This window comes from the organism of the source record quoted next, unplaced genomic scaffold (genome assembly GCF_019419815.1).
Source record: "Pyrus x bretschneideri cultivar Hongxiangsu unplaced genomic scaffold, Pyrus_bretschneideri_v1 Contig68, whole genome shotgun sequence".
NCBI lineage: Eukaryota > Viridiplantae > Streptophyta > Magnoliopsida > Rosales > Rosaceae > Pyrus > Pyrus x bretschneideri.
In genome coordinates, this window is record NW_025999807.1 from 1,320,954 (window position 1) to 1,343,703 (window position 22,750).

Consider the following 22,750-nt stretch of genomic DNA (forward strand, 5'->3'; position numbering starts at 1 on the left):
AAATAACCGATGGGACCTTAAACTAACAGAAAATAACTAGAATATGGCCAAAGGTTTGTGCACTTTTAACACTTGCAAAATGCCAAGTTGCCTATATAGACGACCATCTTGTGGTTGTAGTGGTTGTAGTTGTGTCCACAGCCAAGGAAATCATCCTTGCTTATCAACTAAGATCTTAATAATTAGGGAATAATTTTAAAATAAACCACACTTAACCTTACTAAAGACAATGGAAATGGCATAATTAAGGAGGGCCACATGCACCACTTTTGAGAGGAACATTTGAGTGGCCATTGAGTATTTGTCTTTGGATTTTAAATTTAATCTCCTTTCCCATCAGAACCAAAGACGGAAGACTGGAAATAGTCATCACCTTTATATACAAAATAATAATAGCCTCTCAATAAGAGAGAGGGTTTTCATTTGACTTCTTCTTCGTAGTCACTTGACAATAAAATATGCACCTTTTTCCTCAAAATTAATCTTAATTTAACTCTCACATATAGAAGTTTGGTTACCAACCTTTTTCTTCACGCCTAAAGTGTAACAACCTGCTTAATTATTTCATTGTATTTCTAACAATTTTATTGGATGCTAATGCTAATGTCACTATTTTAGTGCCCCAACCTTATTCTAGTCAAAATGTGACATCCCACATCGTCCAGGGGTGATCCTTAAATGTATATTGCCATCCTTACCTAGCACGAGGCCTTTTGGGAGCTTACTGGCTTCGGGTTCCATAGGAACTCCAAAGTTAAGCGAGAAGGGAGCTAGAGCAATCCCATGATGGGTGACCCACTGGGAAGTTGCTTGTGAGTTCCCAAAAACAAAACCGTGAGGGAATGGTAAGCCCAAAGCGGACAATATCGTGCTACGGTGGTGGAGCGGGGCCCGGGAAGTGATCCGTCCCGGGCCGAGATGTGACAATTTGGTATCAGAGCCTAACCCTGGCCGCGTGTGTGCCGACGAGGACGTCGGGCCCCTAATGGGGGTGGATTGTGACATCCCACATCGCCCAGGGGTGATCCTTAAATGTATATTTCCATCCTTACCTAGCACGAGGCCTTTTGGGAGCTCACTGGCTTCGGGTTTCGTAGGAACTCCGAAGTTAAGCGAGAAGGGGGCTTGAGCAATCCCATGATGGGTGACCCACTGGGAAATTGCTCGTGAGTACCCAAAAACAAAACCGTGAGGGAATGGTAAGCCCAAAGCGGACAATATCGTGCTACAGTGGTGGAGTGGGCTCGGGAAGTGATTCGCCCCAGGCCGGGATGTGACACAAAATGCAAGTTAGAGTGTACTATGACCAGTACACACTCATAATATAATAGTTTTGTAGGGTGTAATATGAACTATAGACGATGCATTAAGGCTTTGGAGGATGGACCGCATCAGGTACCCTATCATTTAGACCACCCTGAATGATTGGAAGTATGGTCAGAGTTTTCTGGCTGTTGTTACTAGTGCCAGGATGAGTTTTTCCATTTTCTAGTATCTTTTCTCTGGTTCGAAAAGAGCTTTTGACACGTAGTTATTGGTTTCTGCTCCCTCAAGTCTTCTCGAATTAGAGCTGCACTCACTGAGCAATCTAATATTGCCAATTATAAGTACAGATCTTTTCTATTGATTGGTTTGGACAGCAACGGGGGTTTAGACAGGTACTCATTCAACTTTGTAAAGACTTATTCACACTCGTTTGTCCAGAGCTTACTTTTCTTTATTGCGGTAAAGAAGGGTTTGCACTTATCAGTGGATTGTGAAAGAAATCGGCTGAGGGCGGCCGCCTTTCTCGTCAAACTATGTATCTCCTTCATGGTTCTTGGCGGTCTCATTTCCATGATAGCCTTGATTTGATCGGGATTGACCTAGATGGCATGCTTAGTGAGCAAGTACCCCAGGAATTTGCTGATACCACTCCGAAGGTGCATTTTTGTTTCCTTGCTCTTGACAATCATATTGTCTACATAAACCTCCATCGTGTCTATAACGTTCTCTTTGAAGATTTGGTTAACAAGTCTTTGGTACCTTGCTCCTGCATTTTTAAAACCAAAGGGCATAACCTTGTAATAGTACGTACCTCGATCAACAACGAAGGATGTCACTTCCATGTCTGGTTCATACATCTTTATCTGATTGTACATAGAATAGGCATCCATGAATCATAGCAATTCATGACCCACGGTTGATTCCACTAGCAGATCGATCAATAAGAGTGGATATAGATCTTTTGGGCAAGCCTTGGTTAGGTCCATGAAGTCCACACACACTCTTCACTTGTCATTATTCTTCTGAAGTAGCACCACGTTTACTAGCCAATCGGGGTGGTGCACCTCCACGGTAAGTTGGCGTCTTTGAGCATGTCGATCTCGACCTCTATGATCTTGTTTCGCTCTATTCTGTGATTTCGTTTGTAGTGGATACTTGATCTGGCAATTAGGTCCAGGAGGAGACGATGCCAGGTCACGAAAGGGTCAAATTACTGGCATATCTTTTGCAGATCAGGCAAACACATCCTTGTTAGTCCACAAGAATTTCGTGAATAACTCATTTTCTCGGTTAATTAGCTTCGAGCCGATTATGGCTTTTTATTCTGGTATGTCAAGATCGAGGCTAATTTTCATGGCATCCTTGTCTACTTTTGACTTCGAAATCTGCTGTCCTGGGGATCGAGGTCTAAGTTGAATATTTTATACCCCGTTTGTTAACCCCCTAACTGTGTGTTGCTATGTTGACTCGTCCATGAGGGTGCTAGAGCTTCGTTCACCTTTTTGGATCAGCTTCATCCTTTTGACAGTGTAGCAGCCTACCGCTTATTGGTATCCCTTGATCTACTTCACCTCTTTTTGGAGTAGAGTAGCTGATGGTAACTAGACAGAACAACTTTCATTTGACCATGGCATTTGGAATTTGTACTTTAACGACGAGGGCATTGTTGTGACATAAGTGAACGTTCTCCAAATCTCGATCGCAGAACATCAAGATGTTAGAGTCAATGGTAAGTGGCTTGTTGATTGAAGCCACCATTCTGGGTTTCTTACACGTCGTTTTCCTCTTTTTCTTAATGTTTCCCAAATATTCGTGTTCACTATATATGCAATTCACACTAGGAAAGGCTTTTATCTCTAGCGGTTAGAGATTTTGGGACCTCCTGGATTTTCGGCGGCGTTCTTCAAGGGTAAGACACCAAGGCAACGTCTTTGTGCTTAGATCAATGACTTTCGTCACATGGATAGAAGTTTCTTTGAAGCAAAAGACAACTTTCTCCAAATCTTTTACTTGTGCCCTAATCTTTTACTTGTGCCCTTATGTCAGCAAAGCTTGCGTGTTCTTTCGCCAGAGGGCTATTTCAAATATCCTCTAAGGAAAAACATATATCCATCACATCTTCCTAGATGAAATCGATAAAAGTGACCTCGTCGTAGTCTTGATTGACATTGTGCACGGGGTCAACGAGGTTGTCGCGAGGCGTGTTTAAGAGGATTTCAATATGGATAGAGTGATTTGGCAGAGAGGAATATGAGTTTTCTCTCAAGAAGTACCAATTATTGGAACCAAATTCGCACATCAGTGTATGCGGAAGAAGTGCACAAATTCGAGCAACCTACAAAACAATAAACAACATGAGCAAGCCTGGACCAGGGAAGGGGGTGTGCCGGCCAAAGGCTCTTTGACGGTCAAATTAGTAAACAATTTTTAGACTGAAGTAATGGACAAGAGAATTCAGGTATAAAGATTGCATTACCAGAGATGAACCCTAGAAGTGTGTATTTATACCATGGGGAGAGACCTTTTGAGGATAGAATTCTCGTTCTAAGCCGAGAGAATCCTAGATGATATCTAAAAGTAGATATTGCACCCTATGAGGAGTTATGTTTATTGCTGTGCACACCAGTTCATAGATTATAGAAACTCTAAGACTTATAAAGATCTAATTGTATTCATATCCGGATTAGATCACATGTCTTGTGGAACAAACATTGTCATCCTGTGGAGTTGCTCGAACTTCGCCTATTACCAGCAACAGGCTGATGGTGGCACCGTTGATCTGTATGGTCCAGCTTCACTCGGACTTAGTGAGTCCATGATTGGATTTCTAAGGTAACTGTATTCGGAACAGCTTTACTTCGATCCTGGAAATCATGGTCGCACGGTAACCAAAAAAATAAAAAAGAAAAAGGAAGGGAGAAGTAAGGGACATGAGAGAGAAAGATAAGAGTGAGATGATGGTGATAGGTGAAATATGAGAGAGATAATGATGGTGATGGGTGAAAGATGAGAGATGGATGATAGCGATGGGTGAAATATGAGAGGCAATGGTTGTGATAGGTGAAGAGAGAGAGAGTGATCAGTGAGAGAGGGTGGGAAAGATAAAAAGGTTGGGATGTGCCTTTTTACGCTTTTATTCTTACTGTATTAAACTTTTGTCATTTTCATTACAATTCAAGCTCTTTTCATTAAATAAAGTTATTAGTTTATTTTTTGTTTAAAAAAAAGTTTGTAGAAGCCATTTTCATTAAAGCTCTCTTGTTTTAATTCAAGAATGACAACTTAATTTCTTCTTATTGTTAGCCTTACTTTTGGCATTTGGTGTTTAAACATGAATTATGAGATCATAACATTGTTAATAAGTGTTACTAATCTATATCTTATAATACATGTGGAGATGAGTTTTATACTTTAAGATAAACCTAAAAAGGTTCAATTACATCTCACATAACTAATTAAGCCAAAATTGTCAAAATTAAGTTATTGTCCTTGAATTGTTAAAATTAGTAACTACGAGAGCTAAATCACGACAATTGAAACTATAGTAATACTAAAGTGGATCTACACCAAACAAGCACAAAATCATGGTTTTAGCCTAATGTAAGGGTTTATGCTTAAGCACTAGCTGGTTTTTGGGGTTCGGTGATTGAAGGAAATTAAGGGTGCGTTTATTGCACCAGACTGTCTCGGACTGGACTAGCTTCAGGGACTAAGCTGGACTGGCTTAGACTAGACTAAGTGATAGGAGCATATTCATGCGACTTAAATGGCTTGTTCTCGTGCATTTACGTTATGTTTCTTTAGTTATTTTAGTACTTTAAGCTATTTTCGTGGGTTTGTAGGTCCAAAGGGCTAAAGGAGCAAAAAAATGCATTTTGGAGACTTTTGGAGCACTTTTGGGCTAAGGATGGATAGCCTATGCTTGGAGCCAAAGTGTTGGACGAAATTGAAGACCTAATTGAAGACCAAAGTGTTGGAACCTTGTTCCCTTTAGTTTTAGGACATTTAAACCTCTCCTATATCCTTAGCCGTGCATAACATTCCAACATTCCACTCCTTCATTTCAGCCACACTCCCACATATCATTACTTATCATCACCACTTATCGCTTATCATAAATCATTACTTATCATCACCACTTATCACTTATCATAATCACATATCATACACTTATCATCACCACTTATCACTTATCATAATCACCCATAATCATTCACATAAATCAGCCACATGCATTCACTCTTCATAATTCAACCTAGCTGTCATGTTTCCCCTTTCATCATTCCCTCACATTCTTTAATTCAGCCAACACATGCTTACACATGCATTTCCAACCCACATGCATCATTTAATCATTCAAACATGCAGCCACATTCACTTTACCTAGCTGTCATGTTCCCTCTCCCATCCATTTCATCATTGCACCAACCAATCTAGTTGTCATTACACATGCATTCCCTTCTTTAATCATTCCTAGCTGCCATTCACATGTTCTCCCATCCCTTCTCTCCCTATAAAACCATGCATTGCATTCATTCAAAACATTCATTCCCATTCATACACAATTCATTCACCATTCACGCCAGAAATTCATCCCCTCTCTATAACACATCCATACTTCACCATTCTTCATATTTTCTGCCCAAAAAGAAGCCTTGAGGTCCCCTACATCCATCCCTATCCTAAACACATCATTCTACACCATCCATAACTCCCCATCCCTCCAAACCTATCCTTAGACCTTGTGCTACAACGAAGAGGAGGAGAAGAGTGTCTAAACGTTCATACAATTCAAGTTTGAGTTGTTGGAATGTTTAGGTGTTTCTTTGATTTCAATGTTTAATTTCAATACCCTTTGTTTTGTACGAATGAGGAATGGAAGAGAAGAGGGCCTAAACGTTCATACAATTCAAGTTTGAGTTGTTGGAATGTTTAGGCGTTTCTTTGATTCTCTTTGTTTTGTATCATGAGGAACTAAACCCCCCCTGGTTAGGGGGGGATTTGAAATATATGTTTATGCTTGCATTTTGATTTGATTACTTCTAATTGCGTTTCATAAGTTGTGAATTCAATTTGTTTAACTATTTGATTGATAACCTATTTATGTATGTTTATTGAGAGTGCACACTTAATTTTCATGCATGAATATGACGCTAGAATATAAGGGAGTTTCACGTAATAGTTATGAACTTATATTCACAAGTAGTGGAGGTTGCTTATAAACAATCGCGTTAAACGAATTCTTGGCATAAGTTTCATGCAATCATAGTAACGAATGCCTCGTTAACACTTATAATTTTCATAGAGCGTAATGATTCTTGCTTGTATCTCTATTATGCAATCATGTAGGGGACTTGTGGGGAATGTTTTGGGTTATCGTATGCAATCATCCAATTCAATAACGTTAGGAAGATTTGAAGGTTAATTTAAGCGGACCTAATTAACTTGGGGTGTTGAGAATTCATGGTTTATTGAAATGCAATTGGAAATCTTTTTATTATGCAAGTGTAACATGTGTGGAGATGAACCCCTTAGCTAGCCATCCCATCCATTCAATTCCATCACATTCATCTTTACAATCTGTTTTTAATTACAATCTGTGCATTTTAGTTAATTTCGTCAAAAACTCAATCCCCCTTTACTTTAGTGTCCAACTTAGTTAGAAAGTGTCTTAGTTTGGGTTTCTAAGTGTTTTGATTCATTTTATTACCCAAATTCGTCCAAAGTAGTCAAAGTGCTCAAAACTGCCTAGAAAGTGTTTTTAAGGCAGTTTTGAGTGTTTTGGGTGCTGTTTGAGTCTTTTGGTTTGTTTTAGTGTTTTAAATGTTTAGTTTTGCATTCTTTGAGTCTAGTTTAGTGTTTTAAACTTTATTTTACGTTTTTGAGTCAGTTTCCAAGTGATTTTGCAATCCCTCCTAATCCCCGGTTGAGAACGATCCCTACTTATACTTATACTACAATTGATAAAAAGAGGGTTTAATTTGTGTGCGTATAATTCTCGCATCACTAAGCTAGACTAGCTTAGTGAAGCGTTTGGTGCAGCGTCGGACTAAAGAAGCTAGACTAACAATAAATTATTATTATTATTATTATTATTATTATTATTATATTTTAATTTATTTTCTATCAAAAATATCAAAATGAATATATGGAAAAATAAAAGGGCATAGCCCTCTTGTTCTTCACGAATTGCAGGTGCTTCTACAACTTGGAGAATTATCAAACTTTCATTGACTCAAATAGATAGCAAATAGAACCAAATTTGCAGTTTAGAAGATGAATGAGCCTTATATAAGATTTCTTGAACATTGGTTTCACCCTCACCTTCATCGATAGTTCCACTCAATTCATTGGATTTTTGTAAGACTACCATAAGCCTTAATGTAAAAGGTACTAATTAACTGGGTAAGATCATATACTTGCAGAAATTAATGAGTTAATAACAAAACATATCAGAATTTACATAGAACAACTTTGTATTTCAATTCATAAAAGGAAAAATAGCAAATAAATTGAAAACAAATGGGTAGCAATCAAAACCCAAAAATCAAAACCCAGAAACCAATCAAATGTGAGAAATCAATCAAACCCACAAATCGATAAAAAATATAAATCTATCAAAACCCAGTAATAATTTCACGAATCTTCAAAACAAAACTGAAGAAAAGTAAGAAGAGAAAGTGGTAGAGGAAGCTGTGATTTATGAGGATACGGTGGTGGTCCTGGGATGGTCCGGCTAGGTTGTCAAGTAGGATGAGGAGTTGAGCAGAGCGAGGAGTTGAGTGGGATAACGAGAGAGAAAATAAGGGTCTTAGCAATCCGGTGGTGGTCGAGGGTTCTCGCTAAGACTATCTAGCGAGCCCCATAGTCGAGGCGAGTGAGGTTTAATCCCACTAAAGCTAGTCCCTTCCTCTAACAAACATGGGACTACATTAACACCTAATCCAGTCTAGTCCAGTCCCACTTAGTGAGGGCAAACAAACGCCCCTTAAGTGATTGCAACATCGCCTTTAGTGTAACTAATTCACTACATATAATTATAATAATGATGGAAACAAATTTATACTTAATGCTAATATTCAAAGATATATTCTTATAAATAACATGAAAAGGTATAAAACTATTACTAAATAAGCATATTAATAACACAACATGATAGTATTGCAATCACATAGAAAAATTTCCACTCCAAAATTAATGAATATGTGTTTCAATTATGCAATGCTCTCGTAAAAATTAGCTCAAGTAATATCGTGGAATTGCTAAGGAGTGAATCTGTCTTTTTCTCTCTTTTTTTTCTTTCTTGGTATGAAGTACCTGTAATTGTAATTCTTGTTGCAGAGGGAAAATGTCTCAAACCACTTTAGAGTTTGGGTAGTATTATCTACGCATCCGTTTTTACCTTTTATACATTCTTTTTAAATTTCAGCCATCAGATTGACTGATTTGAAGAAGATTAATGAGACTAAATTAATAAGAGTGTGTAAAGGTAAAAAGGAGTGTGTGAATAACACTACCCTTTAGTTTAAGGAAAACTAACAAAAAGTCCAATTTTTTTTTTAGTTTTAATGAAAAATGATAAATGAAGGTGTAGTGAATAGTACCAGGAAAAGGCAAAAATGTAGTTTTTTTATTAAACGTAAACAGTACCGGAAGTGTTTCGTTAAAACGCCATTCTTTTTATTGAAGAAACCAGTTTGAGGTTGGTAACAAGTAAAAGGAGGCGACGAATTGATTAGGTTAGGTGTGCGCCATTTACTTTCTCCGTCCGATTTACGTATCTCCATATTTTATACTTCACCCAATTCCCTATCCCATGTTAAAAACAGTGGTTGGGGTTCAGTCTCTTCCAGTTCATGGCATTAATGTATCCCTACCTCTTCAAGTAGAAAAGAACTTATATGGCACAGTTCCCTGTCATGCTTTTTGTCCAAGAAGGCAATGTTGTATGGTAAGAAATTTACAAATGACATTATATTATTAAAGTGGCATATCACAAGAACAGTGAACCGTTTAATACAAGTTGCTTTCCTTCAAATTGATTGAAACTACACTATAGGGGCTCATTTAGTTTATACAATAGCACGACTTAAAATCAACATAATATAATAGGTTAGGCCAATTGGATTGACACATGATATCTTAACATAAATTGATAAATATTGTCATCAATTTACACCGAGACATTTTAAGATAAACCTTGTATATAAATGAGTACAGTTAGAGACAATATCAATATCTCTCAAAGCTCAAATTAAACACACATAAACACATCATTCACCCACACAGTATCACATCACAATGCAAAAAACGAACTATAGCATCATTTATAAAACTCATGTAACAAATACGACACAGAACCAAACAACTGCAGACATCAATAAATAGGTGTATTAGTGACATATGTAATGTAAAACTGATCAGAAGAGCGGGTGAAGGAAGGGCATGCTTATGAAAAAAATGCAACAGAAGTGCCCTTTTTTAAGGCAGGAGTTACAAGACTCGGACAAACTCCCGTGGGAGAAGGCAAAAGCAAAACAGACAGAGCCTTTGCCAAAGGAGACGTTGCAGAGAGAGAACCAGATAAATGGTACGGTAAGCGTGAAAAGAGAGAAAGATATCAAGGGTCACTTTTACTTTATTCCTTAAAATGAACCAAAGTTAAACTAAAAGAATAAAATAATAGAAAACTAATGAAAATGATTTGAAAACTTTAAGTTTTAACGATAAGGACAAAATAAAGGGTAAAGTGAATAGTATCAGGATTGATTTTTTAGTGTAAAAATATGATTTTTCGTTAAAGTGAACAATATCGGGAGTTTTTCGTTAAAGTTCCCTAAAATAATTCAGACAAAAATGGTGAGTTCAATAATGAAGAAAGTTGAGGTTTTATTGTAAAGGTAATTAGTAATATAGAGAATAGCCTAATTTACTTATAAAATCATGCAAGACTCCTTTTTTCATCAATGTGGGATTCACAATACGCTCTCTCACGTGTGTCGAATTTTTAAATCTGAAACTTAGACAACACAAATAGGGCGACGTGGAGTACGTGCGGCTATTGGAATTCATATGTGAGACAATTTGCTCTAATATCATAAAGAAAATTGGAGTTCCACCATAAAACAAATTGACATTATAAGGAGTAATCCAACTTACTTATAAGTCCATGCACGGTTCATCTTTTACATCTTAATACTAATATATTCTAAATACATCCTTTCATCAAGAAAACAAATTACTGTTTGTAAAATCATTGTGCTAATAATAATTGTAAACTTGAATTTAATAAAATTTGTTAATTATTGTGTTCTCTTTCCTGCACTCAAGTTAGAATTCTTTTCTTCTTAGTTTAGATAAACTTAAAGTAGAAAAAGCCTGGTGTGGTTTCAATGCTACGTATCATTTAATATTAGAAGTGTTTTTGCTATCATATTTATTCTCCACCACTGTTTAGTTCTTCTATTTTTAATCTCAACCATTTAATCACGTAGCAGTCAATGTTACTTAATATTGAATAAATTAAAAAAAAAAACCTATATTTTTCTTATTTAATTACCATTTCAGCAACAGTTATCTCAAATTTTTACAGAATCCCAGTACAAAAACAAAACTAAAAAAATTGAAACTCGAAGGTATTTTTAGGGTGTTAGATGGCAATCAGTTTATGGTATTTTAGCTGAAAAAAAGGAGCTGACTGACAACCCAGTTCATTGATTAGAAGAAGTTTTAACGAAACATTTTTGGTATTATTCATTTTTAACGAAAATGATATTTTTACTCTAAAAAGTCACTCTTGTTATTATTCACTTACAACACATTTTTGTCATTTTAATTAAAACTCAAAATTTTCAAGCCATTTTCATTAGTTTTCCTTTAATTAAACCCCAAATCCAAAGCTTGATATTTGAATGAATTCGCAAGGAGTATGATCTTCTTCTCTCTTTTTTTCCCTCACCTTCCCTCCCCTCTTATTTGAACGGTTACAGTTAAATCATGTTAACATCTTATATTAATTTTTTATAGAAAAAGAAATACAAAATAAAGAATGTGAGAGGAAATGACGGAAAGGGACGAAAAGAAGAGGGGAGAGAATTCAAATCCAATTCACAAAGCCTAATGTATGAAACACAACAGCTGTCTGAAACTTCGAATTTTAAGCTTAAGTTAATCACGTTTTAAGCTCAGAGTGTACTCTGACTTATTAAGTTAATTAGAGAACATTAATCTGCTAAATTAAGAGAATCAGGTTGATGGTTGCACCTAAACTAATCCAGTTATTTGCTGTCATTTCCGTAAATCAAAATTTAGTGGAAACCTCAGATTCGTCCACCACTTACAATTTCCTCGAATCCCACTTTCAATTTTTTTTTTTTTTTTTTAACAAATTCAATTATCTAATGAAAAATAAATGCAAAAGTGGAAAACAGAACTTGGGTTTTTTTGGTAAATAAAAAAAGACCCTGACCCTAGGTTAATTAACTAAAACCATTTTTAATCGAATGAGCTAAATATAGTTCCGTTTTGAATTATAACTATAACATCCCACATCATCCAGGGGAGTGGATCCTGTAAGCCTTATATATATATTATCATCTCTACCTAGCACGAGGTTTTTTGGGAGCTCATTGGCTTCGAATTCCGTAGGAACTCCAAAGTTTAGCGAGTTCGCGTGAGAGCAATCTCAGGATGGGTGACCCACTGAGAAGTTCTCGTCTGAGTTCCCAAAAACAAAACCGTGAGGGCAAGGTCGGGGCCCAAAATGGACAATATTGTGTTACGGTGGAGTCGAGCTCGGGATGTGGTGGGGGCCTGAGCCTAGATGTGACAATAACTCTATAAAAAATTATTTTTTGATGAACAGTATCAGACCTTATTGATACATCATCTCCAACCGAAGGCCTAAACATAGTCCCCTCAATGATTTATTAATTTTAAGTTTATACTTTAAATTTATTGGTTAATTTAATTAAACAACTTTTAGATGTTTTCAAATTTAACTATTGACTTTGAACGAATCATTGCAACTGAGGAGCTAGACCCCAAAAAATACCTAAGAAGGGGCTACATTTGGCTAATCTGATGCCTATTTGGCTAATCTGATGCCTATTTGGCTAAATAATGGTTTGGTTATAAGTTTTTAGGCAAATCAGATCATTTTTTGGCTTTTGGACCTTTAGCCCTCTCTATTTTTTTTTTTTGTTAAACAATATATTTGTTAGATTATGAAGTCAACGAGGTTCGAATCTACGCTGTAATGCAAAAGCAATACTCATCTCTATTACTGCGATAAAAGGGCACTTACTTGGTCTAATTTCTCTATGCGTCATTTTCTTCAACGAAAGCAGCTAACCTAACTTTATGGGAAAATAGCAGAGTTTAGATTGACATTGTGAGTTCACCGTCCACAGTTTTTCAGTCAACATTCAAAGAAAACGTACCACAACTACAATTAATGAATATTAACGGACCATAATTTAAATATTATATAATGGAGGGTTCGTTTGGGTGGCTTTTAAATAATAAAAGTTACTTTTTTGGGGTGGTGAAGGGTACAGTGAGCAGCAAAAACGCCGGATTTAGAGGAGATAAACAGAGAAGGGGGAAGCAGGTATCTACTTTTACAAGGAAGTGAAATATTTTCCCTTGTGCTGTGCGTGCTTTTACAATTTAACTTGCAAAAGAAGCCAAAGCAAAAGAAGGATTCGAGAGCATCAACTATCTGTCAATGTGATTTTACAATCACTTCTGTGCATTTTATCAGTTGGAAATGAAATATTTTAGGTTTAACTTATGGAAGTGGCGAGTTGATTATAAAATTATTACAAATGATTCATCGTGTTGTTTTGGTCATCTTTAATGAAGAGGGTTAAATGTTCAAAAACTAAAAAATGCTGGGCTATAATGACTGAGTTATATTTTTGTAGAGCCCACTAGACCATTATTTAGCAAAAGGAGAATCGAGCTGCCCAAGTATAGCCCTTTTTTTAGAGCTCAGCTCCTCTATTGTAATAATTAATTCAAATTCAACTGCTAAATTTTAAAATATCAATGGTATTTTGGTTAAATTAACCAATAAATTCAAATTATAAACTTAAAACTAATAAATTATTTAGGAGGCTAGATTTAATTTATTCGGCTGAAGATGGTATATGAGTATAGTATGACACTATTAATTCAAAAAAAATTCTTGCAAGTTTATAAATTTGAACAGGGCTATATTCTGCCCTTTCGGTTGAGGACAACCTTAGCTCAAATTTGTACACAAATTTTTTTCACCGCTGTGTAAAAGTATTGTTATATTAAAAAAAAAAAACTAATATTCTAAATTATACTAATTTATTCGTCTGTAAAACTACACTAAAGCGGCAAAAGTTCAAGCTTGAGTCCAAGAGCCGAACACAATTCTTTGCAATTCGCCTAGCCTACGCCTCAATCGTCACATCTATGTAAAAGTCATAAAAAGGAAAGAAAGGCACTATACTTCATATTTTGTGCCGAGAGATTTTTTAGTGTGATGAGAATACAGGGTGTTATATTATGTGTTATTATATAAATAGTGGGATAGCTATGTTAAAAAGTTAATAACTTAAAAAATAAAAATTTTCACCACTTATATAAAAACAAGTGATGTACAACTCGTGTTCCGGTCACAATGAAAAATTTCTCCTTTGTACCAATGTTTGAATTTATTTTTAAGAGATTCTAATTATTTAATCTAAATTACATAGAGAAGAATTTGAACTTGTATACAAGGGTTGGCATATTGTCTTGACCAAATGGGTACTGTTATCATAATTTAAAATAACAACACAGTCTTCTCCTATTAAGTGAGGTTGGCTATATGAATTCTAGAATACCACCATACTTAGTTTTGTGTCATGTCTTCTCTCTTTCTAAGTTTTCCTAGGCCTTTCTCTACCTTTTAGCCTTGATCCTCTGTCTTATAATCACATCTTCCAATCGAACCATCTATAGATATTCGTTTTATATGTACAAACTACTATAGTCGATTTTCTCTCTTATGTTATCATAATTTAAAATAGACAAAAAAATTTCTAGTCATGGGGTTTTGTAATTTACATATTGGGTGTTGTGGGTTGAATTTGTTTTGGTAAAAAAGAACTATACTTGGTTGCTGCAAATTTAACAACAAATGCTGCTTACCTCCAATCCTAACTGGACAGGTGTCAATTAAAACTCCAACATTTGTCCAGTCGAAATTGGAAGCAGCAACTGATTCTGAATTCTTGAGCAGCGAAGTTAAATTCGGTCAAAAAAACCCATCTTTTTCACACAGTGTCGTTTGTCGGGAAGAAAATTCCCATCTGTTCTCACTCTGTCACTGTTTGTTGTGTGGTTTTTGTTTTATTTTTTTTCACAATATATATATATATATATAAAATAATATTATTAATAATAATTACAGAGTAAGAAGCAAAAGCGAAGCAATCCCACTCCCACCAACCGTTAAACGCACCAAAGCACGAGAGGTATATTTTGGCACCAATGGAAACAGGAACACGAAAAACACATAAAACAACAAAATGATGAGAGGGAGTGGAAGAAAATACCACCCAAAAGTTTGGCGTTAAACAGAATAAATCCTGAATAAAAAAAAGTGACAAGGGAGAGCAAGAAGAAGCAAAAGACAACGAGCTCCAAAAACCACCAGGTAGATTGAGATAATAACGAGAGAGATAACAGAGGGGAGAGAGAGAGAGAGAGAGAGAGAGAGAGAGAGAGAAGAGAGAGGAGAGAGAGTTTGGCTTGTTCATAAAGCTAGGAATTTTTGCAAATGTCACAAGATTCTGAGGGGATAAAGACGATTGAGCAGTGGAGATGGTCCGAAATGCAAGGCCTTGAGCTGCTGCCGGATGCTGCCGATCCTTTTAAAACCAACCCAGCAGCAAACCCAGCAACCCCATCTAACCCATCAGCAACAACATCAACTCCCCAAAGGGCGGAGAGAATGGAGAGCTCCGAGCCCAGGAAGGACTCCACCGGCGGCGGCGAAAAGCCGGAGTCTTTACCCGCAGTTCAGTTCAAAGAACTCTTCAGATTCGCTGATGGGTTGGATTACGTTCTGATGGCAATTGGATCAGTTGGAGCTCTCGTGCATGGCTGCTCTCTCCCCATTTTTCTCCGGTTCTTCGCCGATCTTGTTAATTCTTTTGGCTCGAATGCAAACGACATGGATAAGATGATGCACGAGGTTTTGAAGGTACTGTATGAAACGAAACGAAATCTTAGCATGTTGTTAAGAATGTGGTGATCGAATCAAAACTCCATTTTTTTACTAACTTTTTGGGATTGTGAATTTTTTGCAGTACGCATTGTACTTTCTGGTGGTTGGAGCTGCCGTATGGGCGGGTTCATGGGCCGGTGAGCTTTTAACCGTTGGCCTTTTTAAAAGTTTGGGTTTTCGTTTCGGGGTTTTTTGCTAATGCGAGGACTGAGGACATTTTTCTAAATTTGGGTTGCAGAGATTTCTTGTTGGATGTGGACCGGAGAGCGGCAGTCAACCAAGATGAGGATCAAGTACCTTGAGGCTGCTCTGAGCCAGGACATTCAGTACTTTGACACGGAGGTTCGAACTTCGGACGTCGTTTTCGCAATCAACACCGATACAGTGATGGTCCAGGACGCCATTAGTGAGAAGGTGAAGCAAGCAGAATGCTCGAAACTTTGCTTGAAAATTCAAGTTGGTAAATTTGGTTCTCATTTGGGTTTGGGTTTTTTGTGCAGTTGGGTAATTTCATTCACTATATGGCAACATTTGTGTCTGGATTCGTGGTGGGTTTTACTGCTGTGTGGCAATTAGCACTTGTCACACTTGCTGTTGTTCCGCTGATAGCGGTGATCGGAGGCATTCATACCACCGCATTAGGCAAAATCTCAGGCAAGAGCCAAGAAGCTCTTTCACAAGCAGGACACACGGTGGAACAGGTGAGAAAATGTATCTTCCTATTAGCTCATCTCCATTTCCGAGTTTCGATTTTTACTGGATTTGTGGAAAATTTGAGCAGTTTTTGCACATGGGGTTTAGCTGATTTGTAGCCAAATTGCAGACTGTAGCTCAAATTCGAGTTGTTTTGTCGTATGTTGGGGAATCGAGAGCGCTGCAAGCATACTCCTCGGCATTGAAGGTGGCTCAGAAGCTTGGTTACAAAAGTGGATTTGCTAAAGGAATGGGACTCGGAGCGACTTACTTTGTAGTTTTCTGCTGTTATGCACTTCTTCTATGGTATGGAGGTTATCTTGTTAGGCACCACTTCACCAACGGTGGTCTTGCCATCGCTACCATGTTTGCTGTCATGCTAGGTGGAATGTAAGTGCTGTGTTGTGTTCGTATTAGTGTAAAATTTTTTTTACTAGTTAAGATACTGTTTGCTCATGATTCACTTTGATCAACAGAGGATTGGGACAGTCTGTACCAAGCATGGGCGCATTTGTGAAGGCTAAAGTTGCAGCTGCGAAGATTTTCAAAATTATTGATCACAGACCGAGCATGGACCGCAATAGCGAAGCAGGAGTGGAATTAGAGTCTGTTACTGGACTAGTTGAGCTGAAAAATGTAGATTTTTCCTACCCTTCGAGGCAGGATGTTCGAATCCTCAACAATTTCTCGCTGAATGTTCCGGCTGGAAAGACCATTGCTTTGGTTGGTAGCAGTGGCTCTGGTAAGAGCACTGTGGTCTCCCTCATTGAGAGGTTTTATGATCCTTCCTCAGGTAAATAATCCAGTCATTTCACTTCCAATGTCTTTGTTCCAAATCCAAATACAAGTTAATGTTGTTCCCGAGTTCATCTAGTTCAATGTGGGCATGTATTTTGGTTTACAAATCGATTTTTATATGAAACAGGACAAGTGCTGCTAGATGGACATGACATAAAGACGTTGAAACTAAAGTGGCTGAGGCAGCAAATTGGGCTTGTGAGTCAAGAACCAGCTCTGTTTGCTACCACCATTAAAGAAAACATACTTTTGGGGCGGCCTGATGCCGACCAGGTTGAGATCGAAGAAGCCGCCAGAGTTGCCAATGCCCATTCATTTATTATCAAACTTCCTGACGGTTTTGATACCCAGGTTAGCTAATTAAGAGAGTAAGATATAATTATCATTTCACAAATTAGCAAGGTTCAAGGGCGAATCTGAACCCCCTCTGAGATACTGGTCCGATACCCGAAACAATTAGCATTGTTTAGAACGTCCACCCATGCAGCACTTAAAATCTCTTAATTTGAGAGCCTAAACTGATCTAAAATTTGAAGTTTGGATTTGGAGTGAAAGGAGCCAGATTCAGGTCAAAATCTGATGGCATATACTTGATTGCTTCTACTATATTATTAAAAGATGCATTGGTTTATTTGGTCAACAAACAAGACCCAACTTTATCTTTAGGTTTTTTTTTATTTATGTATTTATTTATTTTTTTTAATAAATAAAAGTCAATGTGGGGAAGCGTTTGGTCATGTCTGCATATTGTAGAAAGTAACATGGTGCAGTCAACAATACATGTGCAGGAATCAGTAAGGATTGGCATATCCATGGTGAAACATTGACTGAATAAATATAGTAAATACAAGACAAACGAAGAAAAATGAAGTTTGAATCCCCCTCCCCATAAATTAGAGTAGTTTAGAATGCGGTCCTGAAAAAAAAAAAAAAAAAAAGGTACTTATTTGTCCGTGATTTAAAGATTATAAAAGGTGTAAAGAAACTAAGTTATGTAATGAGCCTAATGATTGTGATTTTGAAGATTAAATAGATAATAATTTGAACATAACAAGTGGCTAAAGCCTGCTGAAAATTTTCATTTCTTTTTATACATTATGTCTGGGATTAAATAAGAATGATCGAATAAATGGAAAAACTGAACGTAGGTGTAAAATTATATGCAAATTAATGATAAGTTGAAAATGGCAGGTAGGGGAGAGAGGACTACAATTGTCTGGAGGACAGAAGCAGAGAATAGCCATAGCAAGGGCGATGTTGAAAAACCCAGCAATCCTGCTATTAGACGAGGCAACGAGTGCATTGGACTCTGAGTCGGAAAAGCTGGTGCAAGAAGCCCTTGACCGGTTTATGATTGGAAGGACAACTCTTGTCATTGCCCATCGCCTATCAACCATTCGCAAAGCTGACCTTGTAGCTGTACTCCAACAAGGAAGTGTTTCTGAAATTGGAACCCATGATGAACTTTTCTCGAAAGGAGAAAACGGTGTCTATGCCAAGCTCATCCGGATGCAAGAGATGGCACACGAAACTGCTCTCAACAATGCCAGAAAGAGTAGCGCAAGGTAGGATCCACACATTGTCGATTCCTTATTGTTTCTTGAACATTTAATTATCTCTTTTGTAAATGGATAGTTTAAAGTTTGACAAATAGATATGCTTATCACGGTTCTTCATTTTGCAGGCCTTCTAGTGCCAGAAACTCTGTAAGCTCACCTATAATTGCCAGAAATTCCTCATATGGTCGATCACCATACTCACGCCGGCTATCGGACTTTTCTACTTCTGATTTTAGTTTCTCCCTTGATGCCTCATATCCCAATTACCGACTCGAAAAACTACAGTTCAAGGAGCAAGCTAGTTCCTTCTGGCGCCTTGCTAAAATGAACTCTCCTGAGTGGGTTTACGCTTTATTTGGTTCAGTTGGATCTGTTGTTTGTGGTTCTCTAAGTGCTTTCTTTTCATATGTTCTAAGTGCTGTCCTCAGTGTTTACTACAACCCGGACCATGCCTACATGATCAAACAAATTAATAAGTACTGTTACTTGTTAATTGGACTTTCATCAGCTGCACTTATCTTCAACACATTACAACATTTCTTTTGGGATATTGTGGGAGAAAACCTCACAAAACGAGTGAGGGAAAAAATGCTGACAGCAGTTTTGAAAAATGAAATGGCGTGGTTTGATCAGGAGGAAAATGAGAGTGCCAGGATTTCAGCAAGGCTGGCTCTTGATGCTAACAATGTCAGATCAGCCATAGGAGACAGGATTTCTGTGATTGTACAGAACACAGCACTCATGCTTGTTGCTTGCACTGCAGGATTTGTTTTGCAATGGCGCCTTACCCTTGTCCTCATAGCAGTCTTTCCTTTTGTTGTTGCAGCCACAGTTTTGCAGGTATTTTTTCTTTTCTTAATAGTTCATCGCACATGCGTTAGAAATCATTGGAAACTTATTGAATCTCGCCACCACATTCAGACTAGACATTTAATTGGGGGAAACACATACACAGTCTACTCTAGTGAAAATTGAGGCATGTTTTACTCTTTTCCCTGATAGATTATCTATTGACACGGTCATGTAATTTACTGGTTCTTTTGTTGAATTTGTAACAGAAATTGTTCATGACGGGTTTCTCGGGAGACCTTGAAGCAGCACATGCCAAGGCCACCCAACTAGCTGGGGAGGCCATAGCCAATGTAAGGACTGTTGCTGCATTCAATTCAGAGGGAAAAATTGTTGGTCTTTTCTCCAGAAACCTCCAGATTCCACTACGCCGGTGCTTTTGGAAGGGCCAGATTGCCGGAAGTGGATTTGGGATAGCTCAGTTTGCACTTTATGCTTCCTATGCTCTAGGTCTTTGGTATGCTTCCTGGCTGGTGAAGCATGGAATCTCCGACTTCTCAAAGACAATCCGAGTTTTCGTGGTCCTCATGGTGTCTGCAAATGGTGCAGCAGAAACATTAACCCTGGCACCTGACTTTATCAATGGTGGTCGAGCCATGCGATCAGTGTTTGAACTCCTTGACCGCAAAACTGAAATTGAACCTGATGATCCAGATGCTACTGTAGTCACTGATCGTCTGCGTGGAGAAATTGAATTGAAGCATGTAGACTTCACTTACCCTACTCGCCCTGATGTCCCTGTTTTCCGTGACCTCTCCCTTCGTGCCCGAGCAGGCAAGACTCTTGCCCTTGTTGGTCCTAGTGGATGCGGTAAGAGCTCAGTCATTGCACTGATACAGCGATTCTACGACCCAACATCAGGACGAGTTCTGATTGATGGGAAGGATATTCGAAAATATAATCTGAAGTCCCTAAGAAGGCACATTGCCGTGGTTCCCCAGGAGCCATGCCTCTTTGCTACAACTATATACGAAAATATTGCTTATGGACACGAGTCAGCAACTGAGGCTGAGATCATTGAAGCTGCAAACCTGGCTAACGCTCACAAGTTCATATCTGCATTGCCGGAGGGTTACAAAACATTTGTTGGGGAACGGGGAGTTCAGTTATCTGGAGGACAGAAACAAAGAGTTGCAATTGCTAGGGCTTTATTGAGGAAGGCAGAGGTTATGCTTCTTGATGAGGCAACAAGCGCACTTGATGCTGAATCGGAGAGATCTATTCAAGAGGCACTAGAGCGTGCTTGCTCGGGAAAAACCACAATTGTGGTTGCACATAGACTATCGACTATCAGAAATGCTCATGTCATTGCTGTGATTGATGATGGAAAGGTGGCAGAGCAAGGATCCCACTCCCATCTATTGAAAAACTACCCGGATGGGTGTTACGCGCGCATGATACAGCTACAAAGATTCACCCACACCCAAGCCATCGGAATTGCATCAGGTTCAAGTTCATCCGTAAAACCCCGAGAAGAGGAAGAAAGAGAAGGAAAGTAGGGTGAAGTCATATACCAGTAAAGAGGAGTATATCCCCGCATACCCCTTCTGATATTTTGTTTCTGTTTTTGTATTTCTGTTTTTGGTATAGTATATGTATTAACTTTCTTCTTCCCCCTATTTTTACCATATATGTTCTTCTACCCTTATGAATCTTTGAAGAAAATAATAGTTGAATACTTACCTTGAGAGAAATCGAGATGATTAACCAACCCTGCAAGAGATTCTTAGCTATCCCCTAGTTGTATATTCTCTCGAGTCAAGGTCACGTACAAGATAATAGTTAGATAAACACAATGAGATATACAACCAGTTACGTAGCAGATTCTCACTAGGCCTACTTTTTGAAACATGGTGACAACTTGACGTACAAACCTACATGCGTGCATGCTTTAATTGTCAAACGAATCGTGCCTGGAATCCAATTGGAGTTCACAATAATGGTGAGCACTCCTGCAATTTGAGTGTGACTTGGATAAAGTGTGTTGGAATTCCATCACTGTCCAACACTGGTCGCATGGCAAATGGGTGTAATGGTCTCGGATGTAGACCTGCGACTGGGATAAAAGACATGTTAGGCTTTTGATAAGTTACACATCACTCTCCAAACTTTCAACATGATTTGGTTCATTCGTCCACGGCAACATGAAATAGTCCTATCCAGTCCAGTCCTGATCTCGATAGGGCAAATATATATGTATGTGACGGAGCTTGTGGGGGACAAAATTATTTGAGTTATTTGATGCCCATGTGCATGAGTTTAATGACAGAGAAATGGGAGGGAGATTGAATAAAAGATGAAAAAAATGGACAGAGACCCAAAGGGTGGAGTGAATGATTACTTCAAATTAGTGGATGGTAGTGGACAAAGCCTGTGAGATAAAGAGGGTGGATGTATGGCATTAGAAAATGACATGGTAATCTGAGAGATTTTGGTGTTTGATGTGTAGGTACTATGTGTGTGAGAGTGGGTCACCAACTAATCTCTTTGTCTCAAGGAAATATATAGGGATATGAGTGGCCATAGATGGAACAATAACCTACGTGAATCGATGACGTTAAGGTTGAAGAGTTCTAAACAAATTATGGATTACCATCTGAGACATTTAAAACAAACGGCGTCGTATTATTAGTTAAGATATTTAAAATAAGTGGCATCGTATTATTAGTTCAAGATGTCATTGTGACGTCTCCAAGGTGTCTTTCTCTGAAGGAATTGTGTGCCACGTGTCCAAAAACCGAAAGGAGAAAAAACAATTTTGAGAAGAAAAGAAAAATTCCATCTTAAAAAGGCAATAAGAGGATAATGTGCGGTTACTAGAGAAGCACAACGAAGTAGTGATACCACTAGGGTGATGTCGTAATGCCCCATCTTGCGAATCCTTGGTCTTTCATTTTTTTAATTTTTTATATTTAAAAAGGACCTGGTGGTTTCGTCATGGTAGTCCATCATCCCTGAGAGCAAGAGGATTCATAAAGGCATTTCACCTCAAGTCATATTTGGCTTAAACAAGGCATGAGCAAATTAAGTTGGTCAAGAGAGAATGATTCAATCTCAAGAAATCATTTAAATATTCAATGTTCGTCAAAACTAGGGAGCAATACTAAACTAGCATTATTAAAGTAGAAAATTGTTTTTCGCGCACTCATTTGGTCCCTCTGCATGTCTGTTTTTTTTTTTTTTTTTTTTTTTTTTGGATTTTGAAGTAATAAATTAAAAAAAACTAATGAAAATCACTCGAAAATTTCGAGTTTTAACAATAAGAACAAAATAAAGGGTAAAGTGAATAGTACCATAATTGAATTTTTAATGTAAAAATGTGGTTTGTCGTTAAAGT

At 37.8% G+C, this 22,750-nt stretch overlaps 1 protein-coding gene across 1 annotated transcript; it reads left to right on the forward strand.

Annotated features, from left to right (window-relative positions):
• Window positions 1-14,803: 14,803 nt before the first annotated feature.
• On the forward strand, window positions 14,804-21,055 carry LOC103931402 (ABC transporter B family member 1). Its single transcript, XM_009340877.3, has 10 exons — window positions 14,804-15,490; window positions 15,597-15,651; window positions 15,753-15,928; window positions 16,015-16,215; window positions 16,338-16,597; window positions 16,684-17,000; window positions 17,133-17,356; window positions 18,197-18,570; window positions 18,690-19,404; window positions 19,623-21,055. The coding sequence occupies exons 1-10, from the start codon at window positions 15,065-15,067 to the stop codon at window positions 20,910-20,912; spliced, it is 4,038 nt and encodes a 1,345-aa protein (XP_009339152.2). The 5' UTR covers window positions 14,804-15,064; the 3' UTR covers window positions 20,913-21,055.
• The last annotated feature ends 1,695 nt before the right edge of the window (window positions 21,056-22,750 follow it).